This window comes from Atractosteus spatula, chromosome 25 (assembly GCF_055471065.1).
Source record: "Atractosteus spatula isolate fAtrSpa1 chromosome 25, fAtrSpa1.hap1, whole genome shotgun sequence".
In the NCBI taxonomy this organism is placed as follows: domain Eukaryota; kingdom Metazoa; phylum Chordata; class Actinopteri; order Semionotiformes; family Lepisosteidae; genus Atractosteus; species Atractosteus spatula.
In genome coordinates this window covers 853,778-877,196 of record NC_142730.1, presented here as the reverse complement: position 1 = coordinate 877,196, position 23,419 = coordinate 853,778, and the positions used below count along the sequence as shown (strand labels likewise).

Below are 23,419 nucleotides of genomic sequence, written 5' to 3'. Positions count from 1 at the left end.
TATTAGCCACTAGAGGGCACTGCTGTGTAAAGTCTGTGCCAGTTCGGGGGATGTTTTTTAGTGGCAGCAGTGGAAGAAGTTTGTGAGCTTCATCTGTTCAATAAAAGATTGCATAATTATATCCCCAGCGTGGCACCAATTCAAAGGCACCTCACATTAATCTCCATTTATACAGTAGGGAATTTTCCTGGTGCCAGACCAGTTCAGTTTATTGTCATATGCACAAGTGCAATGAAATGCGTATTTGCATGTATGCGCTAATCCAAAGACATTAAGAAAATACCAAAACAAAAACATAAACACAGACCAGCAGCACCAGCAACAACAACAACAACAAGTTAAATAACACACATAAGAGTAAAATACCGTTCTCAAAGGCACTCCATCAATCTGTATGCTCCCAAGAATTCAAAACCATAGCCAACATGTGAGTCCAGAGCCCCTAACCACCTGCTACTTCAGGCGTTTTGGGAAGAAAAAAACAGCTGAGTAGGATTTGTCAGCGGGGTGGCATGGTGGCGCAGTGGTCAGAATTATTGCCTTGCAGCACTGGGGCCCTGGGTTCAATTCCAGCCCTTGTCTGTGTGGAGTTTGTGCAGTACGTTCTCTGTGCCTGTGTGGAGTTTGTGCAGTACGTTCTCTGTGCCTGTGTGGGGTTTGTGCCGTATGTTCTCTGTGCCTGTGTGGAGTTTGTGCAGTACGTTCTCTGTGCCTGTGTGGAGTTTGTGCAGTACGTTCTCTGTGCCTGTGTGGGGTTTGTGCAGTATGTTCTCTGTGCCTGTGTGGGGTTTGTGCCGTATGTTCTCTGTGCCTGTGTGGGGTTTGTGCAGTATGTTCTCTGTGCCTGTGTGGAGTTTGTGCAGTACGTTCTCTGTGCCTGTGTGGAGTTTGTGCAGTATGTTCTCTGTGCCTGTGTGGGGTTTGTGCAGTACGTTCTCTGTGCCTGTGTGGAGTTTGTGCAGTATGTTCTCTGTGCCTGTGTGGAGTTTGTGCAGTATGTTCTCTGTGCCTGTGTGGAGTTTGTGCAGTATGTTCTCTGTGCCTGTGTGGGGAGTGCGTGGGGCACAGATGGAAGCCAGGAATGAAAGGGGTAAGACAGTTAGGGAGAGAACAGGATTCACTTGAGTGGGTACGATGAGTGTTAGGAAAAAAACACCTTTTGGAATGAATTGCCTTTTGTAAAATAAATAGCTTTGTTATAAAGAACAGGTGACAATAAGCAGCTGTACCAATGCTAATCAACTGCTTAACTGACCAGCAAGTCTTTCAAAGTCCTTAGAAAATCAGTGATTTTAGGGCTCGTCTGTAAACCCTCAGCATTGGACAACAGTCTTGGAAAGATGAAGCAACAACTGCCAATTAAAATAATTATTTTATTTACAATTTGATTTACAGTGCACGTGGACTCTGTGTGATTGTTTCCCGTCAGTATAAAGTTGAGGTCTTGCTGTCCACTGGCTACAGATCTCAGAAAAAGATGCTAAAAGACAATAGTGTTTCCAGAGTTGGGGGGAAGTGTTTTAATGTCAAACTGTGTTGAAAGCACCAGGGTGAGGGTTAGTGTTGGGATAGGCTACACAGTTAAGGAGGGAGAAGGGGGAGGTGGGCTAATGTTGCGAGCCTGAGGTCAGAGTGGACTCTATACCTGGCAGCACGCTCCATGAGGATGTCTCTTGTCTCTTGGTTTTGTGAGATCCTTGTAGTCTTCTGTTTAAAAAAAAGCTTATTTTCTGATTGTCTTTGGTGGAACAGCTTGTTTCAAATTGTGGGTCATTTATAAAAGTAAAACAAAAACAATCACACTGAATTTCAGTGATACACTGAAAATGAAACTGTAGCACCGCGGATGGCGTGGCAGGCGGCGTGCCACGCTCTGCACCGCTCTCTCCCGTCTCTCGCATGCCTGCAGCTCTCCTGGAGGACAGATCAAGAGCGCACTCCAATGTTAGCCTCCGCGCAGCAGTTTCCACGGTTACACAGATGTCATTTGTGGACTGATGCCTGAATTTCCGCATTCCTGCCAATTAGTGACTGCTGTCAAAAGAGCTGCCTTCAGAATCTGTTAAATACTCTAGACTAGATGAACATTTTTCTTTCTTAGTGTTGGCCATTTGACATGATGAAACACGTTTCTGAGACAGTGAAGTTAGGGTTCAGGAAGAAGTGAATTAGAGGCGCTGTGCGCTAGAGTGACCAGCCCTTCAGTTAGTCTCCGATTGGAAAGAACACTGTTTTCCACAGAGCCAGGCGTCTCTACCCTTCTCCTGGATCCCCCAGACCAGCTGGTGGTAGAGGTCACCATGAAATCACTAAATAATACGGTAAATTCAGCGTTCCTCTAGAACAAGCCTCAGCCTTCCTTTGAAAGAACATATGACTTAATCGATCAATCACTAAAAATGACCCAGTCTTTAAAAACAGGCGATGTCAGTGGTGACCTAGGAGGACCCGGGGTGGGAGACCCCTAATTTAGAGGGCTGTACCGAGCGCAGATTAAGCACGGAAAGCCATTGTTTATGTCAATGATGCCTTGACAAACGCGCAGACTAAATGCTGGCAGTGTATCAGGAGGTTTCTAAATGGGTGGAGAGTGGCCTGTAAGAAGGTGTTCCCTTACCTTCCTGCTGCTATCCACAGCTAAGGTCTAGGTCTGGAAGAGAAAACGGAATTGTTGTCAACAGCTACGCCTGCGCACTGCGGTTCTGTCCTGGAGGTCCGCCGCGCGGGCGGAGCTCCCAGGTCTCTTTGAAAGGCAGCGGCCCCTGAGGATCACCCCTGGGGCTCCTGGGAAAGAGGTCGACTCCAAGCCATCTGCTCGCTTCCGGGAAAGACGCAACCAGCCGGCCTGCCTCGCGCGCGGCAGGACGTCCGGCACGCTCCTGCGGGATGCTCCAGGACTTACCAGCAGCGCAGCAGCGAGAAGGGCTGACAGGACGGGGACAGAGGCCGCAGCGAGCCAGTGTGCTGGAACACAGACAGGGGAAGGATAGCCGTTACCGTCAGGAGGCGACACTCGAGTTCGGCAGTCGATCTGGGAACATGGTCAGCTTGCAGGCCCCTGCCTTCTTGACATTGAGCCCAGACAACATTGAGGCTGCAGGAGGGCTACAGACAGGGGCCCTCTTTCGGATTCGAATGGCAGCATTCTCATTTTTGTCTGATTGTCCGAGGTCTGAAGGAGGAAACGTGACGAGCTCACCTGCCGAGCTGGGCTGAGCCTTGCCGGCACTTCCCAAAGTATCCGTGGCCCAGGGAGGCAGTTCAGACACTGTAGGGAAACAAGGAAGTTCATTCCGAATGAAGTTGATGCTCATTTTTCCAGCAACGGAGCTATCGGATTACACGTGATGGTAGTGTAATATGGGCAGAGAGAGACGTATAGCTTGTGTACTGTTTGACGGTGTGTCTGTCCTGTCTGGAACTCAGCAGACCTTTCTGAGCACCGTCTTTCGGAGCTGTGGAAATGAGCAGGAGAGCAGTCGGATGATTCTCCCCCATCCTGGTCTCCAGCCTCTCTGATATCTGGAAAGAACCAGGAGTGGGCACCCAGACTTCGCCTGGGGGTCAGAGGGCTAGAGGCCAGGGAACCTATCCTGAAGTCATTTTACAGAAGGGCCCACAGAAAGAAAAGGGAAAGAGAATTGTGTGTTTTCAGAAATCAAAACAGATCTGCACTACAGCCATTGTTCCCAGAATCCAATTAACCCACCAGTATGTTTTTGGACTGTGGGAGGAAACCCATGCAGACACAGGCAGGATGTATAAACTCCACACAGACAGCACCCCCGGTCTGGAATTGAACCCAGGGCCCCGGTGTTGTGAGGCAGTAATGCTGACCACTGTGTCAACATGCTGCTCTGTGTGGGTATCACTCTATTGCCAACGGGAAGCACAGGGAAATCTAGGAAAACAGTACCTTGTTCAGCGGGATTCTGGGGATGGTTGCCAATAGTGCAGCTGAGACCTAAAAGACAAGCACAGTGTCAGCTCTTCAGAAACACATCCGGTGATCCAGGGATCCCAGAGCTCTCCTGAGTGCATTCGTCACTTCGGACACTCACAAGGACACAGCCAGAAGAGCACCCCCAGCCGGACCCTCCAGTCCCAGACTCTCATCCTGCCCATGTTCCTGAAGCATGGGCTGTTTCAGGCACCTCCTTCTTTGACCCCTGACCCCTGACCTCTGACCTGGCGTCTGCAATAATCCGCCATAACACAGCCCTGACGCAGCGCCCGACTCACTGCATCAGAACCTCAAGCTGCTGCTTGGATTGGAGAACTAGCTGCCTCTTCCCGAATTTCCACTTACCGCTGTGGTCCTCCACGCAGGCTCCTGGGAAGAGCAGAAAGGAGATGGCGGTCAGAGTGTAACTAGTGCAAGACAGAGGAATGCACGTCTGAGATAGGTGTGTGCTGGGTGAAACAGCCCTTTAACACACTCTTACCCATCAAGGTGCCTTCAAATGTCTTGTTCTTGAACCTGATGCTGGCGTCCCGGTCGTGGCGGATGCATAATTCAGTATCGGAAACCCTCTCGATGTTGCAGCCCTTCTGGGATTTGATGCCGGCTTCGCACAGCGGCTTTTGCTCTCCCCTCACGTTGAAGCCAGACATATTTTTAGCGTGGACTCTGATCTCCAGGTACCTGCAGGTGTCTGGAAAGGATAACTAAAATGAGTTTTCCTAAAGCAAAATTATGCTAAAAAGTCAGATTTATTCAGGAACTGACTCATTCTGACCTAACAGGCCTCTAAATCCTGTGTGTCCACACAGGGACAAGGAAGACAGAGAGGCGGACCCCTGGAGACAATGGCAGCTGACCGTCCTCTGCCTCTGCGGGAGCTCCACAGCGCCCGGCAGTTGAGTTGGTGCCGACTGGAGGAGCAGAGCGACCCTCACTGTCGCTGTCCAGCGAGGGGGTGTCCTTCAAGGCTCTTGCAGTAAGTCTCTGGGGCATCAAAAGCTGAGAGGGCCAGGGCACACAGGCACACGCATCCTAAGCCTGTTCCAGAGCAGGACTCGTATTGATGGTACGAGTGTGTCACCCTCTCGGGGAATCCTTATCCCCGTCAGCTAGGGGCACGTGCCAGGCTGGAACCCGCAGCATCTGGGTCACTGAGCCCAACCGGTGCTCCTCCCACAATATCACATCTCTGGGCTACCAGAGTGATCTCGCGAGGAAGGACGATGTGACATTCTTGACAATGCTTCTGCAGTGTTCTATTTGTGGTCAGCGGCCGGAGAACGGGTGGAGAGATGAAGCACAGTGAGTGGGGACACCACCCCCAGTCCCACCCCACTCCCGTCTGCCAGGGCTCCCCACTTCTGCTTGAGCCTCTCGGGACCACCCCTCCCCACCTCCACCCCCTCAACGCTAGGATTTCAGACTGGAGGGTGTTACCTTGGGCGGAGATTATTTCCAAAGTGAGCAGCACAGCTACCAGGACATTCATGTTGTAGTAGCACTTCCTGGGGGAGGGGAAAAAAAAGCAGAGTTAAAAAAAACATTTTAGTTCTCGGCAAGTTTTCTGTGCTCAAGCTTTGTCGACGGCTGCAAATGTAACTCATTTCATCTGCTTTGGTGTCTGAGCGATCGAGTCTGATCTGAAACACCTCCTTCCTTTGGTTTCTCTCCCTACCGCAGGGGCGATGATTTTGATCAGATTTGCAAGTCAAAGCTCTGCTGTCGCTGCTTTAAAGCCTCACCGCCAACACTTCTGGTACCAGCCGACAGAAGTTGTGAACGTGAGCAAGCGTGGATACCCTGGCACCGCGATCGGGGAGAAAAACACCAACCCCAGGAGCAGGAGAGCTTGATCATGAGCCAGGGCCCTTTGTCTCTGCTCACGAGCCACAGCTGCCACCTCTCTGACCAGCAGAAAGGGCGTGGAAAATAAGAGAACCGAGAGTCGCAGGAGTCCCGCTGGTGCTGTCAACCACATGCCTGTGGGCGACGTTTCAGGCGATTGGGCTGAACGATACTCGGAGCGATTGTTTGGCTCCGCAGCCGCGGATGCCATGTCCCTCACCTTGAAATCTCAGGCGGAGGCGGAACTTCCTGAGGAAACGATTATGACGCAATCCCACAATTCCCCGGATTTCCGTGAATGCCGAGGAAGGCGTCAGTCAGCCTCCCAGACTGCTCTAGTCGGCCCTAACCCGTTTTCAGGTTAAAGAGCGTCTTCCCAAAGTCACTCCTGGTACTTGACTAAAAAGACTGAGCTTGTTATGGATTTTTTTTGTTTTCGCCTGTTCTCCAAAATTCGCTGTTTATTGTAGGTGAATAGAGATATAGGAATCCTTCAGCACCAATACAAGAAATTGTAAATGGCCAATAAAGTGATCTTCTCTTATGTATAACCCAAATCCATTTTTCAGTCCTTTAACTTATTCTTGGCTCTATGACTTATTTTCTCCTTGGATTTTCAAAAAAGCCATTGGTCAGAAAAATCTAAATATATTTTTGTAGGCTAAACACACCAAAAACATTTTTCACCAAAAGTCAACGTGACAGCAGTTATTACCATATATACCTGCAAGCAGAGCAGGCTTGTGCAGCGTGAAGACTAACAAAGAATAACTCAAAAAGGTTTGCATGAAGGTGAATACTCTCTGTATGAAGTGTATTTTCAAACTCGGCTGAAACCATTACCTGAACAAACATGAAACAGAGGAGACATTTAACTGTTGACAAACATGTTTTTCCCGGGGAACAGAACCAGGAAGTAGCAGTTTACTGAACCCACAGAATCAGGTTTAATTTCAAATTGAAAATTAAAATAATTGGGTTTTCTGTCGCTAGTCTTCGTGAACGAAAACAGTGGTCATAACCAATGTGACCACGGAAACCTATATAGGTCACAAGATTGCCGACACGAAACCCCACGCCCTGTCGAGATACGTTTCCCAACGAGCTGGGCTTGACCCGGCCTACCTTACTGGCGAATCCAGTGTCCCGAGAACATTCTGATAAACGTTTTGTGATGTTAGTGGAGAAGAAATTCCCTTTCTGAGGAAGATTCACTTTTCCGAAGGAGGTCTTCCTCTGCGCCCTTGCTGGTCTTCTTCCTGTTTGACGTCATGAGCAGACCTGCGCAGTGGAGAGGGATCATCGCTGTGTGGCTTCTTGATGACATGCCTGCTGCCCTGCAGCGCATTGATGGTTATATTTGGCCGAGAGCTGTCTTGCCATTGAAACCAGAAAAGATCTCTCAAAGCATTTCTGTGCTTCTAGACCACAAGACAGAATCAGTTCAGTCATTGTTAGAAATTAGATTTTCACATCAAATGAGTAGTAAGATTTATATTTTATTTATTTTATATGAACTGCTTGACATATGCCTTGAATTTTTTACATTTCATTTTTTACATGGTCCAGTGGTTCAGGTCCAGTCCTGTTATACCAGGAGGACAGCTGGTCCAGCGGTTCAGGTCCAGTCCTGTTACACCAGGAGGACAGCTGGTCCGGTGGTTCAGGTCCTGTCCTGTTACACCAGGAGGACAGCTGGTCCGGTGGTTCAGGTCCAGTCCTGTTACACCAGGAGGACAGCTGGTTTAGTGGTTCAGGTCCAGTCCGGTTAGACCAGGAGGACAGCTGGTCCAGTGGTTCAGGTCGAAGGCTTGTTGGATCAGAAAAACTGGTAATTACTTTTAAAACAAACATAGAAATAAGTATACAATATATTTTTTTAATTTTGTGATACAAAAACATCTTTCATCTCTCTTACCCTTTTACAGCATCTTTCAGTCTAGCCCAGGTACGTCAGTGCTGATTCCAGTCCAGCAGATTCTCTCTTCACGGTGTAAAGGACATGTCACACACATGACAATGCACCAGGAAGTGGGGAACCGAAGGGACTGCGGAGTGATGGGTAGTTTTATCAACGGATCAACAGCAAATAAGATGATTTGTATCCCTTCAGCGCCTTCAAAATAAGCTCCTTTAGTAGAAGAATTCTTACTTTTTTCCATTTCAAATGCTTCCCATTGTAATTTATGATCGGGGAGAAGAGGAAAAATACTTTGTGCTGGCCAACTATTGAGTGTGATGGGAGTGAGGTCTGCGTCCGACTACCCCACTGAATGTCTCACCTGTACATCTGTCTCATTAATTTGGAACAGAGGTGGGAGCATTGCAGGTTCAAATCCCAGGAGGAGGCACAGCTGTTGGTGTCCTTTAGCCAGCCATTTCTTTCAGACTACTCCAGTTTAATATTAACATTAACTTCACAACCATCAGTTCTTCTCGTTAACCCTGACCCAGTTAATTGAAGGTGATAAAAGCAATGCAAAAGACCGGTGTCACGGTCTCGGAGGCCAGAGCTCAGCACGACAAGGGAAACAGGTCTCCGAGGCACGAAAACGAAAACCACCACGAGCTCCGAGCGCCTGTCTCTGCAGGGGAAGTGGTTGACCATGCTTTTGCAGAGCAGGCTGCATTGCAGGAGGAGAAGCTGACTGTGAAGCTCGTGATGCTTGAACAGTGGCCTCACGATCAGTGATGATATTGTTCTCTGTGTCTACCCATGGGACCACTTCACTTCTGATTGTACTCCTCAGCTCAAGAAAACTCTGCTGACCCTTGGAATCCTGTCTCTTCAGCCGGATCAGGCGCTTCTCTGGCTGAAACAGCAGCAGACGTCTGGATACTCCTGGAAACACACAGAGCTCAGGACGAGCAGCTGGTTCAGGGGAGGATGGCTGGATGATTTATTTTACAAAAAGGCCTAAGTGAGCCAATAATGGGTTCAATTAATCAGGATCTCATTAGGGAAACGCCAGGTCCTGCACATCTGTGCATCGAGGGCGACAGTCAGGCGGGATTCTTCATTTTCTTGATGTGAGTGGGATTCTGGGTTCAATCCCGGACCTGGGGTGCTATCTGCATGGAGCCTGTAGGTTCTCCCCAAGTTCGCTTGGGTCTCCTCCCACAGTCCAAAGACAGGCTGGGGGTTAATCAGCTTCTCGGAATTTCAGCCCTGAGTGTCTGTGTGTGTCCGGGCCTGTGCCCACTGCTTGCTGAGACAGGCTCCGGCTTCCCAGTGACCCTGAACTGGGAAAAGCAGTTAAGAACTGGGTGGATGGATTGATGTCGGCGACAGTTTAACCCCCGAGGAGAAGTAGGGGGGTGGGGGGGGTAACACTGATCCAGTTATGTTTAAACTGGGAGCGAGGCAGGAACTGAAAGTGTGAAAATCCATATCTGGCAGCGAGAGCTCTGGAGTGGGGCTCGTCTTCCTCGTCTTCCTCGGCTTGGTGCTGCGGCTCAGCTGCGGAAGGCCCCGGCGCCGAGGACGCTCGCGGTGACGCCGGCGAGCACCGCCTTCGCCGACAGGAGGGTGTAGAGGGGCACCGGCACGGAAGCACAGCCAGCGCAGTCCTCCGCCTCTGCTGGAGCAGGAGAGGAGGAGCAGGGGTGAAGAGGGGCAGAGGACAGGCCCCGCGCCGCGGGCAGCAGGGCGAGGCTGCAGGCCAGACTCCCCACAGCTGACACCCCACAGCTCACACCACACACCCCCACACCTGACACCACACACCCCACACACACACACCCACACCTGACACCACGCACCCCACACCACACCCCCCCCCACACCTGACACCACACACCCCACACACACACACCCACACCACACACCCCACACCTGACACCACACACCCGACACCACACACCCCACACACACACACCCACACCACACCCCACACCCCACACCACACCCCACACCCCACACCTGACACCACACACCCCATACCTGACTCCACACCACACCACACCACACCACACCCCCACCCCAGGTTCGAGGAAAGGGTTTCGGGGTGTTTGAAATCCCGAGCTCAGGGTCCGGGACAGGGGAAGGAGGGACGGGGGCCGCACCTCGGACGACGAGCAGCGTGCCGTTGCCGTGGTACTGCAGCATGCGCCCGTCCACGTGGCAGGACTGCGTGCAGTAGTAGACGTCGGTGTCGTGGGCCTGCAGCGAGGCGAGGGTGAGGGCGGCGGCGGCCGTGGCGCTGTCCCAGGACTTCCCGAGCCTGCCGGCGTGCCGGGGCGACTGCTCAACCTCCTGCCACCGGCCCCGGGAATCCTGCAGGTACCAGAAGGCGTTGCAGCGGGAAATGTGCTGCCCGCCGTCGGGATGTATCCGGCACCTGAGCGTAGCGTTTCCGCCCACCGCGCCCTTGAGCTCCAGCGGCCACTGGCTCACCCAGGGCGCGCCGCCCACGATGCCTGGCGGGTGACAGTGAGGTCAGTGCGGATTCATCGTTCCCAACAGCCTCAGCTCGCAGCTCTGTTCTGACTGAGCTGCTCTCCACAGGAGATTGTGTGTGAGGGGCGGACATGCCCACAGTGGGAGGGGCAATGCGCTGCATGGTTGGGCACGCCCACAGTGGGAGGGGCAATGCATTGCGGGGATTGGACACGCCCACAGTGGGAGGGGCAATGTGCTGCGGGGGGGTGATCAGACACGCCCATAGTGGGAGGGGGCAATAGCCAAACGCCCACAGTGGGAGGGCTTAAGAGTCATACGCCCATTGTGGGAGGGGTCATGCAGCAGGTGACATTTGTAACAGACATGCCCACGATTGGAGTCAGTATATCAACACACTCACAATGGGGCGAGACTAAGACTATCGTACACAGAGGGATAATGCAACAGAAAAACCCACAGGGAGAGTGAGGTTATGTTAGGTTTGCCCATGGTGGGAGTGACATTTGCATCAGACACACAACGTAAGTGTTTTTTTTTCCTTATGCAGAGGTAAATTTCACTAAATGTCAGGCAACACACCTGAACAGGGGCTGTTTGAACACTGGTACAAGGCTGATCTAGATTCAAAATTCCAAATCCCATCCAAATTCATCTTTTTAAGTGGTCAAGCTCCACCTGTCTGGAGCAAATCGCAGGAGAGTCAGGGTTCTCCTGGACCAGCAGGGAACTACTGACCTAGAGACCCCTTTTTCTGTGAGCTCTCTGATTCGAGAATCACTTAAGCTGTTTTGGGGACGTAAGAGGTTCTGGTTCCAACGTCCGTGATGGATAAGGTAGAAGAATAAAGATGGGAGTGACTCTACCTTGAAACTGGAGAGTCAAGAAGACCAGCAGAATCTCAGACATCCTTCTAATCCGAGCAGAACGATCCTCACCTCAGCAGGGACTGCATTAAAAAAAAGGCATTTATAAAAATCTCTTTCTTGATTTCAAAATGCAGTACAAAGACACCTGAGTTCCTCTGTAGACAGCTCAGGTGTTTCTTTTATTTAAGTCCTGCCAAACCACTATCGCTGTATGACCGACAGGCAGGACAGAGCAGACAGACGGACAGCTTGCTAACCAGCGCCTTGGACACAACCGGCCTGACAGCTCTTCGGACACACAGCTCGCGGCGCGGACGGCCAGCTCAGAGTCAGCTGATGACAGCTCATCATCGAGTTGACATCCGAGGGCGGCAGCTGGAAAAAGAGACCGTTATTCCCCCACCGCCCGCCCAGGAGGTGCAAAACTGAATCAGACGTCCTCTCCCAGCTCTCGGCGTTGGACGCCCCTTCTGCCGCGCGCACACAGCGCGTGCCGCCGGGACCCCGAGCCCGTTCCTCTCCGGCAGCTCGTGCCGTGAGCGTCAGCGCGCGTCGCTAAACGCAGCAGAGTTTCCTTGGACAACAATTACGTGTAATAAAAAAAAATCGCTCGTTTTCGCAATACTTCCTAAGAGAGTCCCAGCGTTCGCTTCCATTTGATTTAATAATGATTTAATACGTATTTCCCCTCGTGACTCAAATGGGCCTTTCGTGGTCATGCCGGATCTTAAACTGTACCAACTGTTTAAAAAAAACAGAAATGATTACAGATTTTAATTACGTTTCCTGCTTTTGTTGTCTTATATCAAAGGGAGGAAGATGCATCAGAGGCGAAATCGCGATAAAAAAAAAGTTCAGGCGCTATGGTTAAAGATTTCAGTGTTACTTGGATTCCCGTGTTTCTGTTGGAAATGTGGCGAGTGCGAGTGTGGTTTATCTTTCCGGATTTGGAAGTCCAGTTTTCTTCAAGGTTTTCCACTTTTCGCGCGGTCACACGAATCGCAAACAACGAGGACAATAAAATCCGAGTGTAGCCCGACTGCTTTTCAACCGTTCAGGTCGAGTGCACCACCCGGACGGACTAACGCGCCACAGGAGCCCTTGTCTGCCCTGATTTGCGTAGAGCGGCGGCACCGGGCTTTACGAAAATAAGAGACTCACCTGCTTGAAACCTCGGAGAGTAGAAGTGTCGAACGCGACACCGCGCGCCCGCGTCTGCACAGCTCGGGGGCGCGACCTGCCGCCGGGGGGAGACGCGCTGCACCACAGCTCCACTATTGTAACCGCGGCGAAGAGGAAGCGGGAAAAAACCCACGACTAATACACGATCGTCAGAGTCAAGACAGAGACGGATGTTTTAGGATATTTTAAAAGCAATTCTTCGCCTTTATAAAGCGCCTTCTACCGCAGTGTAACCCCACCTGGGAGACACACAGGGGTCATTCTGCACCAGCGGCCCCTCTGTACATAGATTGGGGGAGAATGACCACTGTGTCTCTCCCAGGTGGGGCTGTACTTCTGCAGGGTATTCTTTGAGGTCAAAGGTGCTATTTAAATGAATTTTTCTTGATATTCTGACCAATCACAGGGTTGTGTTGATCAGTTCTCAACACATCACAGTAACTATGACAGACCTCAAAGAGGAAGAATTTGCAATGAATCCAAAACTCAGAAAGAAGATGAACAAATACAATAACAAATGTAAAATGTAAACAGCACTAGTGTAAAACGTGCTTTATTAACTAAAAAACAGGTACCATCAAGTTACAGGAAGAGGGTAATTAAGTCACAGTGCTACCCTGAGTACAGTAATCATTGACACTTCATTTATTTACAGATTTTCACTGTATTAGAGTCAATCTTGCGTCCTTACGTTCACCTATTTCTATACTATATCAGACACCTTCTTCCGAGTAAGATCTCTCCCCGGGCGCTTCACACAGCCAGAATGCAGTAGATACCAAGAGCGGAAACACTCCTATTTCAAAGTGAATGCAAACAAAATTAGTCCCAGTAAAAGGTAACACATCCTGCTCCGCAATCTGGTTATCTGTCACGCATAATTCCATCCTGAATATCTCTACGCCTCAAACAACCAAAGCCGTTTCCTGAGATACAGCTGCATGGGCACCGTCACAAATCCCCTGACAGGACAGAGACCCATATTCACATTGTTTTTTAACTGTCTGCACCGGGCTCCTCGTGGTCAGTCCTGTGAACAGCCACGGATCAGGCACTCTGCTGCTTCCCATCGGATCACCCGAGTCAGGATGGCAGGACGGAGCCTAGTATGGGCTCCCAGGTTGCAGTGCAGAACGACGGGCCGTGACTGCTCTCGCCTGGAGGGGGCGCTAGTCCAATCACCAGGGCCGACACACAGAGCCTCGCCCTAGACCGAGTGTAGAACAGAACGCACCCCCATCCCCCTCGTTATCCCCCACCGATTCTACCCAACTGAAACACGAGGCTGACAGTGCAGACGGTTACAGCAAGAAAATAAAAGACCTATTGCAACATCGGTAGGCTCAATTAACAAAGACATTGTGCAAGAGTAAACAGAGAAGACCAGAAAAAAGAAAGCCTTAAAAAAAACCGAGTCAAGTACCCGCGTCTCATTGAAGGCAGACGAGAGGGACGGAGGAAGGAGACCCAGCCCGTGAGGAGCCAGCGCTGTGTGGGGCTCCGAGCAGAGGCTGTGCTGTCAGTCCGGGGGCAGACAGCAGCTTCAGTCAAACTCCTCCCAGGTGGCTGCTAAGCCCACTGAAGACTAAGTTAACTCTCCCAGTTTAAGAAGAGAGTCCGTGTCCAGGTGTAGTTCAGGTGGGCATTTCGATGCGAGCCTGACAAACGGACCGCTATCTCCCCTGCTGGGAGTCCGGAGACGTGCCCACCACACTGCGCTGCCCCCTGCTGGCGCAGGAGGTCCTGAAACAGTAAGAACCGACGCAGGATTGTGGGCAGCTGCAGTGCTCAGAGAGGGGAACAACAAGCTGTGCGTTTAACCAAATAAATACAACAACCATCAAAACAAAATAAAAAATACAGCTCCATAATCCACATTAACACAGTAGCAAGAAAAAAAAAGTGCTGTTGAGGGATGCTTTGTGCGTGTATGTGGGGAATGTCTCCCTGTTCTAAGGTTGTGCTCCAGAAGACAAGAGCGATTCGGACTCGGGGCTCCCGGCTTATTTACTTCGCGGTTTACTCAGCTGCACCACCTCTGTCTACCAGCAGAGGGCGCCCCACGAACGCGCTGTGCTTTCACGCACGGCAGCTCGCTCACACCAGAGGGCTATACCGCACCGTGCGCGTTCTCTTCCCAGAGCTCCTTGATTTCACAGCTCTGAGGTTTCACACTTCAGCACTGGAGTGAATGTGGACCCAGATCTCAGCCGCTCAGCAGGACGGTTTCTCAATTCTATACACATGGCTGAAAGGCAATACAGAACAGCAATTTCTCCATCTGTGAGGAGTGTGCTGGAACAGTCACAAAGCAGGAAACTCACAGCAGGACACTGTCAAAAGGAACAGTTACAGGGAATAACAATTCTACAGGACAGCAAGCGTCTCAGTCTCAGTTTAACAGCCTCTCCAGCGGTCCGGACCTTCACATGTCACCAGCTTGCAGTGGATCTTCGCTCCCTATTGAACTTTCTAGGTCCTCCCTGGGCAAAAACAGAAACTGCATTAAGCAATGTCTTCTCTTCACAGACCCAGGGTTATAAAGGGATTATTAGGTGAAGAAATTACAACTACCTGCTTGTCCTTTTCTGTCGCCTGTATTTCCAGACCTGAGAGAAAGAAGGGAATTCCAGTCAGTAACTGCAAGAGGTATGACTGAGGATGCAGAGGAGTTAAGGGCATCAGTGCCCAGCTCACTCTCGCTGACCTCCATACTGAGGATACAGAGGAGTTAAGGGCGTCAGTGCCCAGCTCACTCTCGCTGGCCTCCATACTTAGGATGCAGAGGAGTTAAGGGCATCAGTGCCCAGCTCACTCTCGCTGGCCTCCATACTGAGGATACAGAAGAGTTAAGGGCGTCAGTGCCCAGCTCACTCTCGCTGGCCTCCATACTGAGGATACAGAAGAGTTAAGGGCGTCAGTGCCCAGCTCACTCTCGCTGGCCTCCATACTGAGGATACAGAGGAGTTAAGGGCGTCAGTGCCCAGCTCACTCTCGCTGACCTCCATACTGAGGATACAGAGGAGTTAAGGGCGTCAGTGCCCAGCTCACTCTCGCTGACCTCCATACTGAGGATACAGAGGAGTTAAGGGCGTCAGTGCCCAGCTCACTCTCGCTGACCTCCATACTGAGGATACAGACGAGTTAAGGGCGTCAGTGCCCAGCTCACTCTCGCTGACCTCCATACTGAGGATACAGAATGTAATTGGGAACAGCAGGCAGATGAAGGGGGTTGAGACTCTGACACACGGTGTTGTATTCGATCCCTCAACCTCGGAGACGTACCAGAACTCCAGCCACAATGGTGACGGCCAACACGCCAACAATCACTCCGACCGAAAGACTCCAGTCTGGAAGGAAGAACGCAGAGAGGGGCACACATCATGTCCGACTGACAGTCATTCAGTGGTATGTGAGTCTCTCACAGCATCATGCAGGAGTGAGAAATTCTTATTGGACAGTGTCATGTCCTAGGTGTAGATTAAGTGCTTCTAGATATAAATATTGATTAAGATAATCACTTCACATTCAGGCTGCTTATTCTGAAGCCCTTCCCTGAGATAATGAACATGCCTGTTGGACTTGTTAGAAGACGCTGTTAACAGCAGCTTTCAAATAAACGACAGCAAGCAATAGCATTTGAAAAAAAACCCTGATTTTCTCTCTCTTAAATCTGAGCCGTAGCAACAGTGAAAGGCTACCTGATAGAGAGCCCCCCTCACTCCCATGAGGGAGAACAGAGCAGGATGGGAAATCAGTACGACCGTCGTGGTTGCACCCCACATCTGGAAGACAAGGAAAGACCCAGATCAGCTTGGAAACCACGCCTCCTGTCTCCCAGGTCTCCCCACTCCTATGACATCACGGCTGTGACATCACGGCTGTGACTGCTGGAAGAGCCCAGCCCCGTGGAGGACAGACGCGCATATGTCTGAAATAGAGGGCTGGCAAGTCTAGACTCCAGGGAGAGGAATAACAGTCACCTGCTTCCACTTGTCATTAAGGGCTGATGGGGCATCACTGTCCTCCTTAGATGCAGGCTTCCCCACAGCTGTATTCTGCGTGAGGAAAAGCAGATTTCTGTCCATCTGTTTGGGCAAACGGAGGGCGAGCCCAGCTGGTTTGTACCAGCCCAGGGCTGCGGGAGTCTCTGACGCCCCCGTCACCAGACAGCTTACCTTGCTGGACATACACATGTGTGCACCGCAGGCTGTCAGCTTTAATGCAGGAGGAGCCTTCAGCTTGACTGTTGATTTTCTTCTCATTGTTGTAACATTTGGAGTCCTTCCCCATGGTTACATTAATGCAGTCTCGTCCTGGAAATGAACAAACATGAAAATACAGTTATCAATTGGCATTCTGCCAGTGCTGGTAAGCAAAATCCTGGACGCTAACATGATCATCCTCATGTTGAATTTACATCTGTCATATCAGAGCGCTGATATACTACTTTCAATACCTACTTACGTACAGTAAGTGCTGAGGCTAAATTAGGGTACAAAAAGTCGAATATAACCCTACGCTTGTTTCCCTCAATTTAATTTAGAACACATTCAGCTGTTTTCTTTCCATTGTCATGTGCTTTCAGATAAGGTCTTCTTGTGTCCACATACTGTCTATATACCTCTGCAGCACTAAGGACACACTGTTGCCGCCAGACATTGACTCCCAGGCCTAGCGCTGCAGGAGCGTGGCAGCTTCTCACCCACAGCGAGTCGGAACAGTTATGATCCTAGAAACGGTGAACACCCAACCGGATTAAAAGACTGGCTCACCTTCACCGTCATAGGTGATCCGGCACTCCACTCGCGTGTAGCCGGGTAAGAGCCCGCACGCCCCGGGCGTCACGTTGCAGTCCCGGATCGAATCGCAGACGTTCGTCTCGTTGAAGGAGCAGCTGATATCGGTGGCGTGTCCGGACAGGCACACCAACGCACCCCCTCGCTCTGGAGAAACCGTGTTACAGCGACAGGAGCCGGGATGAGACCAGTGCACGGATTCATCGCGACGAGAGCAGGAGAAGCTAACACGTCAACGAAATGAGCAACGATTCGATTAACACGAGCCACACCGCCGCCCGGCTCGCTCACCTGCGCCCCCCAGCACGGGGCTCAGCAGGAGGAGCAGGTGCGCGTGCAGGCAGAGCGCCCTGGGGTTCATCCTCGCGCCTTGGCCTCGGGTTCGGGTTCGGGTTCGCTCCTGTCCGGCCGGCCCGGGGGCTCCTGCGAAATACAAAAGCGGGGACGCCGTGCGCTCACTCCTCCACCTTCTGTGCAGTTCGTACAAAAATCCCGGCCCCCCTGCAAACAGCGGCGGTTTCACAGCAGTAACAAACAACATCACAAGGAAACGGAATTTTAATTCACTTAAATATTATTTTATTTGAATACCAACAGATCGCAAAACCATTTAGAAAAGACCTGAACTCAATCTTTAAAATAAAAGTTTCTTCACACAACCAACAACACCATGAAGAAAGCGTGTTTATTGAACTGGGGCTGTAAACTGTTGTTTTATCAGTCGTAACTGTGTCATTTCCTTCAGATGTAAAGCTGGTTCAGGCTCACGGGACCCTGAAGGACTCCGCCGCGCTGCAGCCCCTAGCGAGCGCATTGCTGTCGAGCTCTTGTCCATCACAGGAAGGCAACCTCGTTAAGAGCCCCTGATTGGTCAAAACAGCGAAGTGACAGTGAGATCAGCTATGTGATTGGCTGAAAAGAAGAATGGCCTTTGTCCTCTGATTGGTTCAAGGGAAGCATGGCCTTTGTCCAAGGAAATTGGAGAAGCTTGACTGTGAGATTCTTGCATGACTGGCTTTTCACAAGGGAAACCTCCCTAATGATACTACACTGCAATAAGTGGTATTTGTACCTTCTATTGTGTATTGGCATTGCCTTGCAATAGTTTTTCACTGTTCATATTTTTCTCTATCACACATCTGTGTACCACAATTTCACTCTACTTTTACCCCGACCTCACTGGGCTCTACTGCACTGAACTGTATTTTTACCCTGATCTCACTGGGCTTTATTGCACTGTACTGTGCTTCTACCCTGATCTCACTGGGCTTTACTGCACTGTACTGTATTTTTACTCTGATCTCACTGGACTTTACTGCACTGTACTGTGCTTCTGCCCTGATCTCACTGGTGCTCTGCACTACACTGTCCTGTTAGCAGGGTAAGAGCACAGTGACGTGTCGTGTTGGGAGGTGGAGGCAGAGAGCCTCTCAGTAGCTTCTCACAATGAGACAACAAAGGCCCTCAGACATTTTTTTAGAATAAGCTCCTGTCACAGTAGAAAGCAGACGAACCGCAATTCAACAGGAGCGCGTTTTCCTGGGTGGAGCTGGGTGTACTCTCCTCTGTGCAGCACACTCTCTCCGCTCGTCCGACGCCGAACAGACCAGGGACAGCAGTGATAGCACTTTACAGCAAGTCGCTGTGAACAGACTCCCCACTTCTCCACCTTTGATGTGCAAATAATCTTTGGGTTCGAGCTGCTGTAGGCTGGCAGAGAGCACCTGTGTGTCCCTATGTGTCTGCTTTTGAAGAACAAACTGTTCAAGGCTATTAAAGCAGACAGACACAACCTGTTTAAGCTTCTAACTTGACAGCTGTCACCTAGAGTATATGGGAGGCATGTCTTTTTCCTGAACGTCCGTGAACTTTCCTGTTGTGTCTTCCGAACTGAATCTCACAGCTTGTTCTTGCAAATCTGTCCTTTCCTGCTGGTTTTCAAGTCTGGCTGGGCACAAATGAGCTCAAGCCGTTACTAAAAAGATGAAGCTGGTGAATTACTTACGAATTTGGAGAGGTCAAATAAAATCTCAGGTGTCTTCAGTGCTGGAAACAAGTAGAAAGGTCCGGATTAGTAAATTATTATTAGTTAACGATTTTTAAATGCAGGAGGAAGGGATCTGGTTGTTAAATATCCACGGAATCAATTGAAACGAAGACACCAGCAGACACTGAGGTCACAAAGACAGGGACTGGGAATCTCCGATGCACTGGAGAACAGTCTGTTAGTGAACTATACAGACACCTGGCTGTGAATTTGCAAATGCTGAGAGTAACTATCTGGGCTGGCACAGGCTTGGTCTTTGAAAGTTTGTAGTTCAGCAAAAAATAATGTTAAAATAGTGTCCTGCACCTGAAAGTCAGTGCTCTGGAGTTTTCTTTCCTGGAGAGGTGACACAATTTGATCAAGAAACCAATGTCTGACTTTGCAGCCCCTTTGCAGATACAGCAAGAAGTGTGTCAAAGGGGCATTTTCTAGGAATCTTATTCTGGTTTCAGCTGAGGATTTCACACCCAGTCCATTTTCATCCTGTGATATCCAGCAAGACCACACAGTTCTAATGTGAACATGCAGACTTTTGCAAACTTACAACAATGAGAAATAAAAATAAATGAATAATTAAACATTCCAGATGATGTCATTCCCTGCACTACAACGACGACTGATATTATGATTATTATCAATATAGAATTATATGAGAGGGCCCTTCCAGTAAACAGCAGTAGATCATGTCGTACCTGATGAGCTTTAAGTTCTCCAGTCCTGTCTCCCTGCAGACAGACCCTTCGCTCTTGCTGTGCTGAGGAGCTCTGAGTCTCTGCTGCGTGCTCACCCCTCGTCTTATAACCCGCAGAGCCACAGAACCAGTTGTGGTGCATGCCAAAACTTCGAGCGGTAGCTCGCCGCTTGGAGATTTGAAAAGGGGAACAAGTCAGAGCAGGACAGGAGCTCAATGCAAATCTGTTCAGTGGATGCCAGAGCTGTGAGACGTCTCATTGGACAACATCGGGCCAAGGGAAGTGGATGCACCAGGGGAGACCTGCAGGGCTTATGGGACAGCTTGTAAGGAACACAGACAATTGGCTGCTTCAGCAGCTCGTTAGCTTAACGGTGTCACTTAGAGATCCTCTTCCTCCAGGAGCAAAGATCGACACACTAACAGGCAGACCTGCCATGTTGTGGGAGCCGATACCCTGGCTCCTCTCTAGGCACAGCTGGATGAGATCCTCAGAGCAATTAGCCTCTAGCTGCCAAGTGGGCTAGATGTCTAGCACAACCCCCTGAAAACGAGCCGATGTGTGTCACGCAGTGTTATCCTGGCCATAAACTTTGATCTAAATATAAATGCAGGCTGCCTCTCATCTGTAACCTACCTTAACCTCAGCTCTGCTGTTGCCATTTCTGTGGTTCTTTTAAGCTATTTAAGATGCTGGAGTGCTCAACCATGCAAGGTCTCTATTCTCCGTCTTTATGCTTTTTGTTTTGTTTTGACAATTTGTGGTGTCATTTGAGGATGCACAGCACTTACAGAGACTGGCAAGTTTGAACAGGACGAGCTGTGGGAGTCAGGAATGCTCCCTGGCCCCAGTCCACACTTTCACTCTCTGAGTCACTGATGAAGGCCCTGTTTGTGTGTTTACAGCTCCATGAGAGTCTTACCACTGTCTTTCTAAACAAGCACCAAGCGGAAAGAACTCAGGCACCGGACAAATCTAGTATTTTGTTGTTGTACTGGTAATTTACAGCAACTCTCTGGGAAGGACAGACACTTGAATGGTTCAGCCAGCGAGCAGATTAGGCTCTTGAGCCCTGTTTCATCCCAGGCTGTGGCAATAACCCGTAACTTGAATTCTCCCAGCTGGCTTGATTAGGGTCAGGTGGGCTAGACAAAGTCAGCTAGCGTACAGTATCTCCAGATTGCCACAGACATGCCACAGGGTTACCTGTGGTCCTGCAGTGCTGTCAGTGAGAGCTGCGTCTCTCCTCCAGTGGATGGAGACTCTGCTGTGGTCCTGCAATGCTGTCAGTGAGAGCTGTGTCTCTCCTCCAGTGGATGGAGACTCTGCTGTGGTCCTGCAGTGCTGTCAGTGAGAGCTGTCTCTCCTCCAGTGGATGGAGACTCTGCTGTGGTCCTGCAGTGCTGTCAGTGAGAGCTGTCTCTCCTCCAGTGGATGGAGACCCAGTTAGTCCTTGTTCACGGATAAGTAGCATCTGTTCCTGTCATAACAGATACATATATATAATAAATTCATTACTTCTTTGTTCCAGAAAAAAATAGAATTATTCTAACACTTTTATATGTATATGTTGAAATATGACAGGCAGGTTTTGCTCCTCCCTGCCTGGTGCTCGTTGCTTGCTGGGAAAGGCTCTGACTCCCACACGACCCTGAATTAGAATAAACTGAAAAATGGATCCATAAAAGTTTTGCTCCTCAGTTTCCATTACAGTAACGCAATCTGCACTGGTACTTTCCAGGTGGAGTGAGTTGTGCAATAGCTCTGTTAGGGTTCAGGGACATCCTGTAAGAGCTGGGTTCGAGGATGCAGGTGTCAAGCTGTGTTTATTACAGCGGGTCCACACCTCCTCCCACCTCCAGCCCTCCATCGCACCCTATCGAAAGTGACAAATCACCACTGGAAATCAAAGTGTTCTGGACAGCTTGAGGCTTGTGGTATTTGCCCTGATACCTCTGGTTAGGAAAACTCCCACAGGAATGTGAGAAACTCTCCTGTGATCCAGCTCCGTGCTGTAGCTCCGGGGCAGTCACATTCCGTGACGCAGAAGGTTTCTGCATTGGCTCGGAAAGCAGTGTGGGAGAGGGTTGGCTGACTAATTCACCTGATTCCCTGGGCACTGTACTCATGGACAACATTTTTTTTTTTGAGCGTTAAGAGAAACGTAAAATTCAGGAATGCTCCTGGAGGGGAGGCAACGGCCCGTACCTGTTTGTACCATTGCGCCTGTCGATACGCTGACTGGAGCGCAGAGCCCCTGGGTCAGGGACACAGCAAGCAGTGTCTGCCACTGTGGGGCGGATTCGAACCTGCCACCCCCTGCGGGGTAAGAGAGCCAGAGCAGAGTCAGTGTCATGCTACCCAACGCTCTCAACTTGACGAAAGAGATAATCCAAACTTTTTGATAAGGGAGCAAAGGATAATAATAAATTAAAAAATGAAGTCTGAAATAAATTACATTACTAACATATAAGGAGTCTTGTGTGAACAGGACCTCAAGTATGCATGATTCAGGATTTGCACGCATTCTAACATTTAAAAAAATACTACAAAACAGCTTATGGTTTCCTTTGAGTAAGTAATAATTAATGTATCCCTCTTGAATTGCGTGCAAAGCCTTGTCAGAAAGCTGATACCCCCCCTCCCCCCCCAACACACACAGAAAGAGGCAGAACTGGTTGTGTGTTTACAGACCTCTGCCTGCGCAATAAATCAGGAAGAGAGGGAGTCAAGACAGAGCAAATTTAAAATCATAAATAAAAATGAACAAAGGAAACATAATTCTGTAGTGCTGGAATAGCCATGTTTCCAATGGAACAGCAGACCTGGCTCATGTGTCACTTCAGACAGCCTCAAAGTCTCTTGGCCAGTGAAAGGTGAATCAAACCTCAAATAAAAACAAAAGCACTTGCGCAAACAGAAAGGATCATTCAAGATCACAGCACTCAAGACAAAGGAAATTACAAACTAAAAGAACAACAATACACGTCATGTCATTTACCAAACCGCTTTATACCACACGGTGTTGTGGGAAGCCGGAGCCTACCCGGCAAGCAACGAACTCAAGGCAGGGTACACCCTGGACGGGACACCAGTCCATCGCAGGACCAGTGCAAGCCAGTCACACATGGGGACAGTGTGGAGGCCACGGTAAAGGCCGAGGGGGGAAATTTGGCCTGGACACCGGGATAACTCCCCACTCTTATCGAGAAATACCTGGGGATCTTTAATGACCACCGAGAGTCAGGACCTTGGTTTAACGTCTCATCTGAAAGACGGAACAATACACATCTCTTCAGGAAGTAAAATAAACTCTCTGCGGGATATTAAAATGGCACATTTACAAAGCAAAGGGAGTCATTTTCCTTTCTGTACTTCAATCGCAGCCAAAACCTGTAGTGTTTCTGCCTGGGAGCAGGATCTCAAACACACACACACACACACACAACTATTCACTATCCAGGGATTCAGGGCAAGAGGTTTTGTCTTCTCTGATCATAAAACTAATTGATCTTAAAACACTCCTGAACCTAGAAAGCAGAGTGAGACAAGAGGAACTCACAGCGCACAGCTCAGAAGGGGAGTTTCACCCACAGTGCCAGGTCAGCAGGGTAAACACACA

General features: G+C 49.9%; 2 protein-coding genes across 5 annotated transcripts; both read right to left on the bottom strand.

The window, feature by feature from the left end:
- Nucleotides 1-1,428: 1,428 nt before the first annotated feature.
- Nucleotides 1,429-7,049, bottom strand: LOC148814934 (uncharacterized). The gene is made up of 9 exons (XM_088905848.1): nucleotides 6,935-7,049; nucleotides 5,402-5,469; nucleotides 4,446-4,655; nucleotides 4,310-4,333; nucleotides 3,917-3,964; nucleotides 3,200-3,268; nucleotides 2,903-2,964; nucleotides 2,618-2,650; nucleotides 1,429-1,914 (listed from the first exon to the last, which is right to left on the bottom strand). Exons 2-8 carry the CDS (start codon nucleotides 5,451-5,453, stop codon nucleotides 2,645-2,647), a joined length of 471 nt encoding a protein of 156 aa, XP_088761974.1. The 5' UTR covers nucleotides 5,454-5,469; nucleotides 6,935-7,049; the 3' UTR covers nucleotides 1,429-1,914; nucleotides 2,618-2,644.
- Nucleotides 7,050-12,796: 5,747 nt separating this feature from the next.
- LOC148814933 (uncharacterized) lies at nucleotides 12,797-19,899 on the bottom strand. 4 transcript variants are annotated; one of them, XR_016086066.1, is made up of 9 exons: nucleotides 19,798-19,881; nucleotides 19,064-19,104; nucleotides 17,350-17,481; nucleotides 17,035-17,205; nucleotides 16,243-16,575; nucleotides 15,961-16,044; nucleotides 15,545-15,609; nucleotides 14,834-14,868; nucleotides 12,797-14,742 (listed from the first exon to the last, which is right to left on the bottom strand). XR_016086066.1 is itself a non-coding variant. In XM_088905238.1 (9 exons), the coding sequence occupies exons 3-9, from the start codon at nucleotides 17,417-17,419 to the stop codon at nucleotides 14,685-14,687; spliced, it is 621 nt and encodes a 206-aa protein (XP_088761364.1). In that variant the 5' UTR covers nucleotides 17,420-17,481; nucleotides 19,064-19,104; nucleotides 19,798-19,899; the 3' UTR covers nucleotides 12,797-14,684. The 4 variants fall into 4 exon arrangements, 3 of the variants coding, with proteins under 3 accessions (XP_088761364.1, XP_088761366.1, XP_088761365.1); XM_088905238.1 differs by having other exon boundaries at nucleotides 16,438-16,575; nucleotides 19,798-19,899; XM_088905240.1 differs by having other exon boundaries at nucleotides 12,797-14,759; nucleotides 16,438-16,575; nucleotides 19,798-19,887.
- Nucleotides 19,900-23,419: the final 3,520 nt, after the last annotated feature.